Source organism: Chlamydotis macqueenii, chromosome 6 (assembly GCF_036417535.1).
Source record: "Chlamydotis macqueenii isolate bChlMac1 chromosome 6, bChlMac1.mat, whole genome shotgun sequence".
NCBI lineage: Eukaryota > Metazoa > Chordata > Aves > Otidiformes > Otididae > Chlamydotis > Chlamydotis macqueenii.
The window spans coordinates 40,914,904-40,929,280 of NC_141561.1; the positions used below are offsets into that span (position 1 = coordinate 40,914,904).

The window sequence follows — 14,377 nt, forward strand, 5'->3', positions numbered from 1 at the left end:
TACCGTTTACCCCGCTGCCTCACCTTACCGATCGGGTAGCAGCGCTCCGAGGTACACCTATTAATTCACGGACTCCTGTGAGTAACACAGCATCCAGTTGCGTAACTAAAGCTGCTCTTGGAATACTGCTTCCTGCACAAGTGGCCACGCTCTGCACGCCTGCTCTGGAGACACGGACGCGCGGGGAAGCGCCCGACCTGTCCATGAGCAGCACTGTGTGGCTGGGGAAACGGGCCACAGTTCGAAAGATTTTTTTTCTTCCAAGATGACACACATCAGCCTCTCGCTGCCAAACCCGTCTCCTTAGCTGGTGACGGTCGTTTTTGGCAAACCAGACTGAACTCTGCCTGCCCGGGACTACCTATGCCCAGTGTGGTGTCTTTTCTTCTGGGTAACCATCCCAAAAAAATTAGAGATCCCTGGGTCGTCTTGATTCACTTACAAACTGCACCGGGTGAAAACAATGTAAAGATGTCCTCCACTTTAAAAACAGGAGAAGGTGGGAAGACATTGAGAAAGGGCTGTGAATTCATTGCATAGCATGGGCTCGGATTAAAGCCTACCCTCTGAAAATTAGTGGGAAAAGGAAAGAAGGGAAAAGTGTTTGATTTATGTTGCTGAAGAAAAAGACATGCCAACATCCAAGGAAGAACCTCAGGTTTGGTTTGCTGGTTTTTTTTCTTTTTTTAAGTCAAGTCTAAACCCTGATTATAGGAGGGAGAGGTTAAGAAATGAGGAAACAAATATACACAATTTCAGGCTGCTTAAATCACCCTCTGATAGCTCTTTGAGAAGAAAATTGTGGGTGGCTTTGTAAGTGTGAGATTTGGGAAAGGCTGAGAGTCAGAGCCCTCCTGGGGCAGAAAACAGGGACTGCGGTTAGCTGGGGCCGGGCACTGCACGTCAGCCTTCAAACCCGATGACTGCAGCAGCAGATTTCTTTCTGTTCTTCTGCACTGAGAATTATTTGTTCAAATAGTGCATGAACTCACACGGGTAGGGCAGGGTGCTGCTCTTCGGGAAAATCCGATGGCAGGGTTTTGCTCTGCTGTGCAGGTAATTTGCGTTTGGATCCTTCCTGCTCCCCTTTAATTCCCCGAATAGGTAAGTACCGTAGGACAAGTATATCAGTGAGGGAGTAAAAGCCAAAATGCTGAGGGAGGAACACTGCAGGCTGATGAGGTTTGGCGACTAAACCCTCAATTCAGGGGTCTCCCAGCGCTGGAGCTGGATGGTACTCATTTGCAAGGGCGCGGATAACACCGGTGTTCAGATTATTTCATGGCCAGGGGCTGCTGCGGGCTGCTAGGCCAGCAAGATGCTTTGGGATGTGTTTTCTCGGTTCTGTGAAGAGAGGGCAAAAAAAAAAAAAAAGAAGTGGTGATTGCTTGTGGCTGGCCTGGGCTTGGAAGATGAGAGGAAACAACGGAGCTGGCAGAAACGAGTGAGCAGAGCACAGGTGCATGGTGTGTTTGTTCTGAACATCTGCAGTCTTTCTCCTGCTCCCTTCTTGTCCCAAGGATGTGCAGCCACACAGACATTCGGCTGTCCATCAGACAAGTCGTTTAGGAAGTGTTCAAATACAGGTTGACCTCAGCAACGCGATGGTCCACTTGCAGAGGGACAGCTATCAGTATGTGGGCCACCTGCAACAAGAAAAATGGCTTTATTTTGTCTGGTCATAGCCAACAGTGCCTGCTTGCTGCAGCTGCGGTGTAAATGTGTCGGATGTCATAATTCATGGGGAAGGTAGCTGAAGAAGAGGAAGAAGACGGCTTAAAAGCCATGAGAAGACCTTCCTTTGCTGATTTCTGCAAACAGCACCAATTCTGGAAGGAGCCAAGAGATCTTTACCCGTACAGATTACAAACCCATGTGAAAGCGAAAGGGGTAGAAATATTTATCCCTTCAAATTCCATTAGGTAAATAATATTTTCAGGAATTCAAATCCCATGCCAAAGAGGGCCATAGAGATACCCCTGCCAGCAGGCCACCCCTGTGCCTGAGGATGCAGCTGCCTCCATCCTGCCCTTGTGTTCACTGAGGCTTTGAAAGAGCCACAGCACAAAGTAAAAGCTGTGTTCTGACCCATGCAACAGTGAAACCCCACCCCGAAGTCTCCAGCTGCCCCACCACACTTCATAGCAACGCACATTTCTCTACCAGCCTCGGCATGTAAGAACTTCCTCGCACCGCTGCTTCAACGCCTGCTTTCATGCTAACCCCTCCTGACATACTGGGCAAGACCACTGCTCTCTCTTGGCTCAGACCCCTGCCCAGGACCCCTCCTGCCACTAGCATTCTCGTGAGCAGACCAGATCAAACGCTAGCCCTGGGTCTGATCTGCTCACACCGAGAAAGCCGACCAGGACAAGCTCAGAGACAGCAGGGACGGCACAGGCAAGTGAAGTCCTTGGAGGAGCCAGCTCTGCTAAGGGCTCAAGGGCTCTACAAGACCTAGAGGCAGCCTGGTGGGGTTTTTCCCAAGAATTTCTGATTAGCAAATGTCTCAGCACTGTTTTAAGAATACAGGTCCTGCGAGGAACCTTAGCCTGAATGTAAAACACATGCAGCCCTTGTTCAGCAGGTGTCTGCTGGGTTCATGGGGAGACCCAAAACCCAAGGGTTTTGGCCCTGCCACCGCAGTGCGGAGCCATGCAGCATTGCTGGGTGGTGGCTCTGTGTGGCAGGGACACAGCGTGGTATCATCTGCAGACCTTGTCTCATCATGTTTATGCCACAGTAAGCAAGGGTTAATTACTCCAGTCGTAAGGTGGAGTGTATCAACTCATTACTTAACCTGCCTCAATCACGTTTTTGTGTTAAATCATAGAATCACAGAATAGTTTGGGTGGGAAGGGAGCGTTAAAGCCCATCCAGTCCAACCCCCCTGCAAGGAGCAGGGACATCTCCAACCACATCAGGTTGCTCAGAGCCCCGGCCAACCTGGCCTGGAATGTTTCCAGGGATGGGGCATCCACCGCCTCTCTGGGCAACCTGGGCCAGTGCTCCACCACCCTCGGTGTAAAAAATGTTTTCCTAATATCCAGTCAGAATCTGCCTCCCTCTGTTTTAAAACCATTACCCCTCATCCTATCACACCAGGCCCTGCTGAAGAGTTTCTCCCCAAGACAATATTCAGCAGTGCCCTCAGCAAAGAACCACCTGGGCGTGGGGTTTTCTGGTCCACCTTGCTGCCCCACCTGTGCAGGAAGGAAGGGCTAAAAGTGTACGTCGTGGCTGCCTGTTTACTTACGTAGGCAGGGCCGGGAGCGCGCTGCTGGTCCAGCGATGTGCCATGGGTGCAGACGGGAAGCCTCCATGGGGCACTGGGAGCACCTCTGCGAGAGGGTAATGGTGGTGGTGGTGCACCGGAGAGGGCCTGGGCCTGTCTGCTCTCACAGCCAGGGGAGCAGCAAACTGTGAGTCCTTGTGGGAAAGAGACAAAGGGCAATTTGTGAAATCTGTGCCCCCACAGGAAGGATCCCTGGCTGAGGAGCTGGGTTCCCACTCAGCCACTCTTGGCCGGAAGTCCTTCAGCATGTGTCTGGAGATGAGTTTTGCAGGCTCCAGCATAGAAGGTCCAGCAAATATTTGGTGATTTCAGATTTCACCTGATATTCAGAAGCACTCAGATCCCACTCCCCCTCCAATTTATCCCACCAGTCGAGGAAGGAAGGTGGTGACTGGGAGACGCATGCTCTTCCTCTGCCATCTTCCCTTAGACATGGGGTTCTCCACAGCAAGCTGCAGATGAATCCGCTGGCTCTCCCAGCACCACCGTCTGCGCCAGAAATCTCCCTCGTGGCAATGAGGAAAGCGTATTCAAAAGCAGAAGCAGCAAAGTTTAAGGAAAACAAAAAAGGACTTATTCTGTCTGAGGCAACGCTCAGCGCAGCTCTGACATGAGGAAGAGCCGTCACTGCCTGCCATTTCCACCGCAAGCCCACCCTGGGACCACGGCTGACGAAACCAGCGGGCACCTCTGTGCTGTGGGTGGCCTCCTGGGACGTCAACGCCCCGAAACGTGAGTGCTAGCAGCTGCTGTCAGAGGCTTTCTGTCCAGGGCAGAAATTTGGTCCCAACAGATGCAAAAACCTGTCAGCTCTCTCCAGGTCACGGGATGGGCTGTGGAGGAGGATTGCACTTCCTACCCCTCCGTCAAATCCCGGGCTTTGGGGCCTTTGAAGCCATTTGTTGCTTTTGCAAATAGCATGTTGGAAAGGTGCCAGTGAGCTGGCCAAGGATTGCAGAAGTGTGGGAGTTACTTTTTCTCAGCACCCAACAACCTTAGCATCCAAGAAAGAGGACACAAATCTTTCTTACAGCACAGGGAAAAGACGTAGCCCGAAAATGGAGGGGTAGGAAAAGTACAGGGGAGGTTTTTGCAACACTGGGACATCCCCTCCTCCCCAAAGGTCAACCGCCCGTGCTTCTTAGGTAATAAATGCTACAGATTAGAGACAAGAAAAAAGTTTTTCCGATGCACTTAAGAACACTAAGGAGCTATAGCACCTTGTTAAAAATAGCTTAGGAATTTGGCATCTAAGGATATGTTCAAAATTACTTACTTCTTATTAGGCACTGGATATGTTTTGGAAAAATCCCTATAGGGATCTACACACCAAAAAATCTTTAAGATCTGTCCTTCTAGAGCTCAGTAGCTATTGATTTTCAGTGAGACAGGAACTGGAGCAGTGGGGCTCCAAGTGTAACAACAAAATCTGTGCTTCAGCTCTAGCCCGTTTCAAACTGCCAGGTGAAATTTTGCCGATTACAGGATTTGTAACACAAATATGCCCAGTGTAGATGTCTTCCATGCATAGTCTGTTAGTGGTTCAACTGTACAGGCCAACTAATTTTCAGAGACTTTTTTCCATTGGATCTTGTACACTGTTCATCGCGGTAAAGCGGCAGGCTGCACGTCGCTCAGCGCGACTCTTCTGCTGCAGTGGATCTGAAGACGCGCACAGCTGTTAAATGTCCCAGACTTCCTGCAAGTTTTGTCGAGGCCCTGTACCCTCCCCGGGAGATCAACCAGCGCCTCGGGTGAGCAAGGATGCCCTTCATACTCCCGTGTGTTTACCTGCTGTGCATGCTGGAGGAAGGGAGAGCTGGCTCCAGCAGACTGGGGGAACGCCATTGGTGGCAGGGCCTTCAGCATCATGTTCTGCATGATGATCTGGTGCATCTGAGCGTTCTGCATCAGCATCATCTCTACCATATCTGGGAAGAGGTCAGCCCAAGGAAGAAAGTAAGCGCTTTATGAGCAACTAGGAAGCAGCAGAGGCATCTCGGTAAGAAGTGCCCTCCAGCACACAGACAGGTCATTGCAACCAGGACAAAGCAGATGAAAGGGACACGTGAAGAATATTAGCATCGTTTGGCCAGGCACTGCAAAATTAATGTCTATTAATAAGATTGTTCAGACCAGCTCTCTTATTTCTCCTCTCTTCTACAAGAAAGCTGCTGTTGAGCACCTTGTCTATTAGTTTCTCTGCAAACCCACCCCTTGCTATGCCTACTGGCAGGGTGGAGAAGGGCTGAGCACTAGAGCTCTCTCGCTTACTCCAGCGTGGACCGGCTCCTCACAGCGCTCTCCATTGCTTTGGCTCAAGATCATTGCTTTCCATGTGAGAGTTTTCCTCAACTTTACATGATATTGCAGTGCCACCTGGAGAGCCCACTGCATGTGCATCAATCTACTTACTGTGATCTCTGGGTCCTAATCACAAAGGACCTGTGCAGTGGAACTAATTTGCTTGGAGGTGGACAGAAGGAGGGAGAGGGGAGAAAAAAAGAAAACAAAAAAAAATCAAGGCAACTTTCCTTTTTTTTTTTAAACTACCATAAGTAATTTACCAAAAGTAATTTACATGTATCATGTCATACTAAAAGTAATTTACATGTATCAGCTTCGGAAGTCACGCATAAACATATTTTGTTTATGAAAATAAACTCTAATTCAAAAACCCAGACACTTAGGTGAAGAAAGAGCCCAGAAATACTGCAATTTCATGACTGAGGATTTTTCTGTGGGATGAAGAAAGCTTCATCTGAAGGCTGAGCCAGGGAAGTCATCCCAGGTTTCTGCCCATGTATTATTTCACAGAAGCAGCCACCTATGTTTAGAAACAAACTCTTTTTATTGGCATTGCACTATATTTGGAACAGCACTTTCAGCTGTTCCGTCTTGTTTCCAAACAAGGGGCATAATAAAAGCCTATATTGTTCTGAGGAGACTGAACAGCAGGTTAAGAGGGAACAAAAGAATGAAAAGAGATTTTAGAAGCCTGTTTCTTAATTTTGGAGTCACCTGTGAGCACGAGTTTGAGCTTGTTAATGTTACTCAGTGCCTTGGGTTGAGCTGTTTTGCTTTCCCAAGCTTCCCCAGCAGCTTAACCTGGCTTTGCTGAGTTTGTAGTCCCTTTTCCTTTAGTTTTAGCAATAAGAGTTTGTCTGAAAGCCTCTCAGAAATGATATCTAGCCCATTTATGGAGTGCAATTCCTACAGCTCCAGCAGCAGTCGTGAAACAGCATGTGCCTAGCTAGTTTGAATGCCATTCCATGCCCCCTTCCACTTTGCATGGCACCTTGCCCGCCCTCTCCGAGCTGGTTGCTAGACGGAGGGTACCTTACCTTCTTTAATGCTTCCGGAGCGGGGGGCTGCAAAAGGCTGGGCAGAGGGGATCTGCGTGATCAGGGGGGGCGGCTGAGGTAACTGCTGGATGATGGTGGCAGGCTGAGGCGGCATCTGAAAAAGAAAGGAAAATGGAGTAGTCGGGGTTGATTTTGGCCAGGTCCCTCATCTTTGGGAGGGGAGAGCAGTTGGTATTGTTTGCCTGAACTTCAGTAAGGCTTTGGACATTGTGTCCCATGAAATCCTCATGGAGAAGCTGTTGAGGTTGTGGGCTGTACGAGCAGACAGGGATGTGCATTGGAAACTGGCTGAAGGGCCAGGCCAGGGCGTGGGCAATCCTGCTGTCCTTGCTACCTCATTCTTATGGTAAATCATTCACACTGTTAATTTTGTCCTTATTTGTAAGATTATTTCCCTTAGATTTTGCCTAGGGCCGTAAGGGTCCCATACAACAGCAAGAGGTGTATCTCCTCTTTTGGTGGAATGAGCATTTCCATACAGCTGCCAAGCGGTTGCTGTCCCAGAGCGGCACAGCGCTAGCGCTGTTTCCAAGGAGAGCGGATCCTTACCGTCTGCTGGATAATCCTTGGTGGCTCCGCCTGGGCAGCTGGAAAAGGTATCTGGTAGACATGCGGAGAGGCAGCTCGGTGGTTATGACAGTGTCGTCCAGCTGGTGCAGGGGACTGTGAAAGCTCTTCCAGAAGGTGCTGCTCCTGCAAAATTGAGTATCTTCTTAAAGAAAACCTGGTCACAGAAAGGCAGACAATATTGTTATGGTCTCTGGACTAAATGTGATTAGCCCCTGGGAGCCCACAGCAGTGTGTAGCCTTGCTCACCAAAACACTGCTGCAGAAACGTCCAGCACTGCTGCGTCTGGTAGGCAGACCACAAGTGACTGCTGCACAAAGGGAAGGACTCAACCAGTGCCCGCAGAAGCATAAAGGAAGTTTTTCTTCCCACACATCTCTAAGCCACACAGTTTCCAGCACAAGCGAAAGGGAATGGAAAAAAAGTTAAGAACAAACTGCCAGAAGTCTGAGAAAACGTTTCATTAGTGGCTGCTACCCTCCAGTAGGAATAAATAGCAGTTACGATTGTCCCTACTTTGACAGCATTAAAAATCCCCTATTTGTGTTTTGGCACTACCCCAGAGACCTTACGATACAGCAGCTCAGGACAAACAGAATCAACACACCAGCTAACTGAAGTGAGCGCAAGCTTCGTTAGCTGTAGTGAAGGAAGGCAAACTACTCTCCAGCCCCTCTCCCTTATTAGCCGGCCCAGCTTCTGTACTCCAAACGAGGAGAGGACTGAAGATTGCCCAGCCAGAGAACTAAAGGACAGGAAAGAACTGAAACCACATCGGCAGTGGATGTGCAGGTAAGCCGTCCCTTTTTGTGTGTCAGTCCACAGAGGCACGGTGGAGCGCTCTTACCCTAAGCTCCTGCAGGAGATCTTTCCTTCGCCTTAGGGCACTGCGGAGCATATCCTCACGTCTGTTCCCTGAAGGGGGAAAAGTCCATTATCTTCTCAAGGGATCACCAAGACAGAGCTGTTATAGCACCTACATCATAACGTTAATTCTGGAAAACGTGTTGTAAGATAGCTTGACCTCTCCCTCAAAAGGCTTTAAGCTACTTTTCTTGTGAAAGCCAGGAATGGATAATGACTTTATCCCACACGCAGACACCACGGTACGGCAGCTCTACAAAGGCAACGCACCTTCTCTGAAAATAAACTTTTCAGGTTGCTCTCTAAAGCCCCCTTTTAACCTCCTGGCTTAGAAAGTCATTTCAGCCTGAAATTTTCCAGATACACCCTGTAAATGCAGAGGATGATTGTGCTAATTTTTTTTTTTTTATGCTAGAAACTGTAAAAAAAATAATGTTGTGACATATAAAAACAAAGTGATGTTTGAATGTCAACTTTTCTGTTCCCTTTTTGTTCTGAATCAACTTCCTTTTCAGTACTTCCCACATACACCTGATTTTGAACTCACTTGAAATGAAAATAAGAAGGAATGTTTTCAGACACGTTGGAGGCATGCCTGGCATCTGCTCGGAAAAGCATCACTTCGTATTTTGAAAATGTTTGTTGTTAAAGAGATTTTTAATTTTTCGCCAGAGCACTGAAATTTTCCAACTATTTGTGAATCAGCTCAAAGAATATGAGCCCAGAACACAACGTAGAAATATTCCTGATCTTCTACTGGTAGCCTTTGATCCATAGATAATATAATTATTAACAGCGCACGGGCCATGCAAAGAAATTAATTTGCTGCACATAGCATGCGTAGCTTCCGTGGGAGTATTGTTGAAGGGAACACTTGACTTGTACATGAACCATTATAGCAGTTTTTGAAAGGGTTTGATAACGACACAGGTTATTTTCAACTCCCTTACTTACCAGCTCTTAGCTGGTTTGTTAGCTTTTCTAGAAAATTGCCTAAACTTTGGAAGTTTCGTAAGCGTGCTGGGATTCCCAGCCTCTCGGCCCAAACCAAAGTCAGGATGTAACTGCATATGCATGGTTTTCCTGGTGAAACGGTTGGTGAGCTTCAAAGGTGCAAAGCGGCATTAGAAGCGGAGCGTTCCTCCTGCCTGGATCCCTCAGAGACACACAGCCATCCTAATGACTCATTTTCAGGATCACCAAAGCCAAGCAAGCAGCTGGACCGCAACAGGGGCTCACTCCTAGGTATAGGAGCTCGGACAAATAGGATCACCAGTTCAGCTCCAGCTGAACCAGCATCCACAGCCGAGAGGCTGCAGAGGACACCTGGTCATTCTTATGTCAGTGCTCGGCTGATCATTTCCCTTTGTCAAAAAAAGCAGCTGAAGAAAACCAAAAGATAAAATGTAGATAGCTGCACAGTCCAGCAAGCCTGTTCTCTTTGCGTCAAGGCCACTAAGAGTCATCAGCTTGGTTAGGACCGAGACTGGTACAGAGACTGACGTTACTGCACAAGCTTCACTGGAAATCGCATTTTTGCTGCTTCCAGTCCCTGGGGCTGCATACAGATTTAGATACAGAGGCTGAGCTGAGGCAGCACTGACTCAAGTTCAGAGTCTCCCTCCTGCCCTCCAGACAATGTCCCTGTCACAGCAGCAAAGACAGAGGAAGTTCAGACTACCCAAATGCCCAACCACTGAGCATGCAGAGGCTCCTTCCAGCTTTTAGGGAGGGCATGTGACCGTCTGGTGTGACCTACTGAGGAACTCATGCTTGAGAACATCACTAAGCCCTTTCTGTATCATGCCCATAATTAGAACAAATGCTTCTCTTTTACTTGCAGCTGGGAGAGATGACTTCTTCTTCTCTAGCTTCTCCTGCTCATTTTCTAGTCTCTGTTGGGAGAACCACAACAAGAACTGGTTACGAGTCAGGCAGCAAAGTTCACAACATTTTCCAACACTACCCTACAGCGGTAGGTTTGGGATGGAGGAAATAAAGCAGAAGTGGAGACAAGCAATGCTCCTTATTGCTAAATCACAGCTAGTGAGGGCTTCAGGAAGCATTCACAGAAGTATGAAATGTCTCAGCACAAATCTAGTTACTGTAAAAGAACAGTCATGCTTCCAGCTGGCCAGGCTACCCCAGATCTGGAAATTGCTAGCATGGTGAATCAGGAGACTTATACATCATTTATTTTGTGGGGCAGAGAGCTGGATCATATGAAGAACTTGATGCCAGACAGTTTTGGGCCTAAATGGCCCTGACCAGCCTCACCTGGGGCTTCCATCCACACCTGCTGCTCATGTGCCCAGGAGCCCCTTTAATCTCAGCTCTAGGTCTTCAGTTCCTACCTGAGCTGTACTGGATGAGCAGTGTTAGTCTGCAGTTCAACCACAGCCTCACCTCTGACAGGCCAGGAATCCCTGTTAACCCCGATCCCAACCTGCAGACACTTCCCAATTGGCCTTGGACCTGCCTCATCACCATGAGCTTGCCTGCTAGATCTGGACTGTTGGTTGAACTTGGCCACCACCTCTGGCTCTGCCCTGGGTGCCTTTCTAGGGGCTGGCCAGCCATGCCCCTGCCCCACTGGCTGTCTTATTGTGCTCAGCTCCTTAGGGAGAAGCTGGCCCTTGTTGCTCCCTGATGGTCAGAAATCAGAGAACTTTCACTGATGCACAGGCTCTTTTCCTGGTTCTGCATGGCTCCACCCTGGTGAAAGCTTTGCCCTCAAATGGCTGCTGCATCTAAGACAAAAGATTCCACCGTGGAGACAGGTTAGATGCCAATTTCAGCATTCACAGGCAAATTGTTTTTCCTTCCAAACAACTCCTCAAGTGGCTTGTGGAGGACACTGAAGAAGATGATCCACACCAGTGGGCGTCAGATGTGCTGAGGGTGGAGGAACAGGGCTGAGTGGAGAATGCTGTGTGCGTTAGTGTGCGGAGTCACAGCAAAGAGCTGCTGGGATTTTGTGCAGCACCTCAGGCACTTCCAGTGAAGGTCCGCACATGTTTCACCAGGCAACATACCTTATGTGAAGGCAGACAAAAAAGATGACATGAAATTGCCTTACAACAATCTCAGGTCCTCTTTACTCATAACTTACTCCTAAACTTTGCCTGTCATAGCTCAGATTGGTTTTGAGCTAACTGGTGGTATCTCCCCTAAGATCAAAGTCACTCTAACTCTATTTTTAATTTACTGTAGGTCCATGTAAACTTGCACAATGTTATTTAAGAAAGTGACAGTGACTATAGCCCCGCTGCACATTGGTCTGCCTCTGTTTGCATGGTTCACAACTGGCTACAGATCCTCTCTGTATCTCAGTAGAAACAGAATTCTTTAAAATACGTTAATGCTTAAACATGCGAGAGCAAAAAGCTGAGCAAAGGTGACCACTGCAGAGTTGTTCCCTTACCTTTTCTAGGAGTTTGAGTTTCAGCCGTGTCAGGTGATCCACCACTGAAGGATCTGTCATTGTAGTCGTCTCCTGGAAGAGCAGGTAGGCAAAAAGATGTTAAAAAGCTAAGTAAAGGCAGATAGATTTTCAGTGGTCATTTTTTTTTCCCTTTCACGATCTTCATACAGTAATAATTCCATTGGCAAGATTATGAGGAATTGAGGGAAGAAGATAAAAGCTTCAGTTTCACTCCCCAGGTAAAAATGAGTACAGATGCTCACCACAGTGTCAGAGACACAGCTTTTTTTGCCGTTTCTCTCATCGCATTTCTGTGCTGCGGGCTGCAACGGTCGCAGAAAGGTAACTCAGGGTGGACTGGTGTCCGTCCTTCATGGTTGCTAGCCTTTCCCTGGCCGCGGCACCGAGCCTGGCCCTCTGTGTTGTCAATGTCCTCCAAGTAACTCAGAGCTTTGTGCCTGGTTGCTAAGTTTGCAGTGCCAATCCACAATATAAACAATTTAATCTCCAGGTGTAGAAGTTTACATAGGTTTTGTAAAGCAAGTGCCCAGTACGTTAGTGGACAAGGAAAAAGAAATAAAATGGTTTTTTAATACAAGCCCAGTGCTAGGGGTCAGATTCACATCTTGCTGGGTGATACCTGATAGCAATATTTGTCCCACTGTAAGGTGCCCATACACTTTAGACATAGCCCTTCAGACGGGTTTTCATCACCAGCTAGTAACTTAAAACACTAAAAATTAAGGAGCATAGCTGGAACTCATCCCCAGAGCAGTAAAAGAGTAAAGAGGCTATGGCATAACACCCTTTTGCTTACTATCCCCCAAGCAACCCGTGGTGTCTCCCCTCTCCCAGAAAAGCCCTACCAGCATGATAAACAGGGCAACATTTATCAGTGACATCCACAAAATCGACACCAAGGCATGAGAAAGAAGCCAGGTAATAGATTCTCGTTCTCAGGATCATATTTTAAGCTCAGTTCTGCTCCTCAGAGAGCAAAGTTACAACCCCTTCCTTACTTGAAGGCCGTAGGAAGCCGCAGCTGAGCCACTGCTGGCAGCTGGAGCAGCTGATAGATGCTTGCAGGAGCAGCACAGATCACCTCCGCCAGCTGTGACCCACACAGCATGTGCGTGCCATCTGTCCTCAAAAATGCACAGGCTGGTAGTCACTGGAGAGGCTACAGAAACTGAGACGCGGGGAATCCCAAAAATAGCTGTGCCGTGTCAGAGCTGGGGCTCAGCTTTCTTTGGCAGGGCTCACTGGTGACATGGCAGAAGAGAAAACTCTCTCATCTGCCATCACTTTTCCTGAGAAACAGCTCTCTGTAAATTTTTATACTTTAAAATCCCAATGGATTTTTCTCCCACTATCTCTAACATCTTTGATTTTGCCATCCTCTGGCCAGCTGCAACAACCTCTGATAAGGACTTTCCTAGTTATCTTAAACTTACGCGTATGCCTAGTTATGCAAGTACATGGCATAAAAATAGCTTACTTAAGGCAGAAAAAAAAAAAAAAAGGATTACATACAGACTCTTTTAAATCTAGATTCCTGAATAGCTTATTGGAAATTTTTTCATTTGTTCTGCAAAATTTCTACGACAGCTCTCCATGCACTTTTTCCATACCACTTGTGACTTAGAATCATTCAGGAATCATATTCCCATTCAAGTCTCGCTTTTCTAAGCAAGAGTGTCTATTTAATTCATCCTCAAACTGCAGATTTTCCTTACCCGTTGATCTCATAACACGGCTGGGAAGGTATAACGCAAGAGCCTGCCCAGACTGCTCTCATCCCCACCTCCTGCCTGCCGCTGCCGGCCGCTCTCAGAAGGTGCTGCATCAGGTGCACCTTTGATCGCAGCGTGGCCGTACGTCTGTTTGTCCAGTCTCGTGTTTATCCTAGCACTGCTGACGCTGTAGCCGTCTTTTTGACAGCTGATAACTCCTGAGCTGTTGCTTTACCATCAACTGGTTTAATAAAGTGAAGAAGTTAAATTTCTATAAGGGGTTAAATTTCTAGAAGGGGTTAAATTTCTAGAGCCTTCGTTGCAATAGGAATGGAGGGTTACAAGAAAGGTTGACAAAAAGAACCGAGTATACGTATTCCATTAAAAATGCAGCACCAGTGTTAAGCAACTGAGCTGACTGTAGAGGAAAGGAAGATAGGAAGTTCTACCTGATGTGACAGGTACCCCGGAGAAAACACAATACTAGGTTAAAAATGCATTCCAGCAAATCTGCTAAGGGATCTTTCTTTTCCCACACTTACGGATGCCCCGGTCACAGTGGGATCCCTACTCCAGGGACATCTTCCAACCTGATAACAAACGACTCGCCAGAAATGTGCCAGCTGGACACAAGAGGGTCTTGCCGAAAGGGATCTATAGTTCCATCGAATCACAAACTAGGGATCACACACGAACGCCGTGATGCAAAAGAGCAAAACCAGACAAATTTAATTCTGCAAAGGATTAACAGGAGTGTTCTGTGCACCTCGTAGGAGATAATTATTCTGCTCTATTTAGCAGCAGTGAAGTCAGAGTTTGAATATTGTGCCTAATTTTAGACATGGTGGTTTAAGGGGGAAAGGAAGTCCAGAAAAAAAAAAAAAAGATAAAAAAGGTACACATACGAAAGGTAAGTTCTGAGAAAGACTCAGAAGAAGCGGCTTTGTTTAATTAGTAGGCAGATGGTGGGGAGAGGACAGGATAGCAGTCTTTAAATCAATGACAGGATACAATCAAGAACAGAGTGGGGTTTTTTTTCTGTTTGAAAAGACTGGGCAAGAAGCATTTGGCTTAGTAAGGGAGAGGAAAACATGGTAAAAAAAAAGAAAATATCTGAATTATACAGTA

At 47.5% G+C, this 14,377-nt stretch overlaps 1 protein-coding gene across 1 annotated transcript; it reads right to left on the reverse strand.

The window, feature by feature from the left end:
• Positions 1-613: 613 nt before the first annotated feature.
• On the reverse strand, positions 614-11,576 carry C6H21orf58 (chromosome 6 C21orf58 homolog). The gene is made up of 8 exons (XM_086751419.1): positions 11,517-11,576; positions 9,930-9,987; positions 8,076-8,143; positions 7,210-7,353; positions 6,640-6,754; positions 5,087-5,226; positions 3,257-3,429; positions 614-1,646 (listed from the first exon to the last, which is right to left on the reverse strand). Exons 1-8 carry the CDS (start codon positions 11,574-11,576, stop codon positions 1,631-1,633), a joined length of 774 nt encoding a protein of 257 aa, XP_086607545.1. The 3' UTR covers positions 614-1,630.
• Positions 11,577-14,377: the final 2,801 nt, after the last annotated feature.

Bases quoted from the DNA above. Each gene is read 5' to 3' on its own strand.
- C6H21orf58 (XM_086751419.1), bottom strand. From the start codon at position 11,576: ATGACAGATCCTTCAGTGGTGGATCACCTGACACGGCTGAAACTCAAA. The intron at 7,354-8,075 runs GTAAGAGCGCTC...TCAATTTTGCAG, and splicing joins ATCTCCTGCAGGAGCTTAGG to GAGCAGCACCTTCTGGAAGA. The intron at 5,227-6,639 runs GTAAGGTACCCT...ACCTCTTCCCAG, and splicing joins CTCCGGAAGCATTAAAGAAG to ATATGGTAGAGATGATGCTG.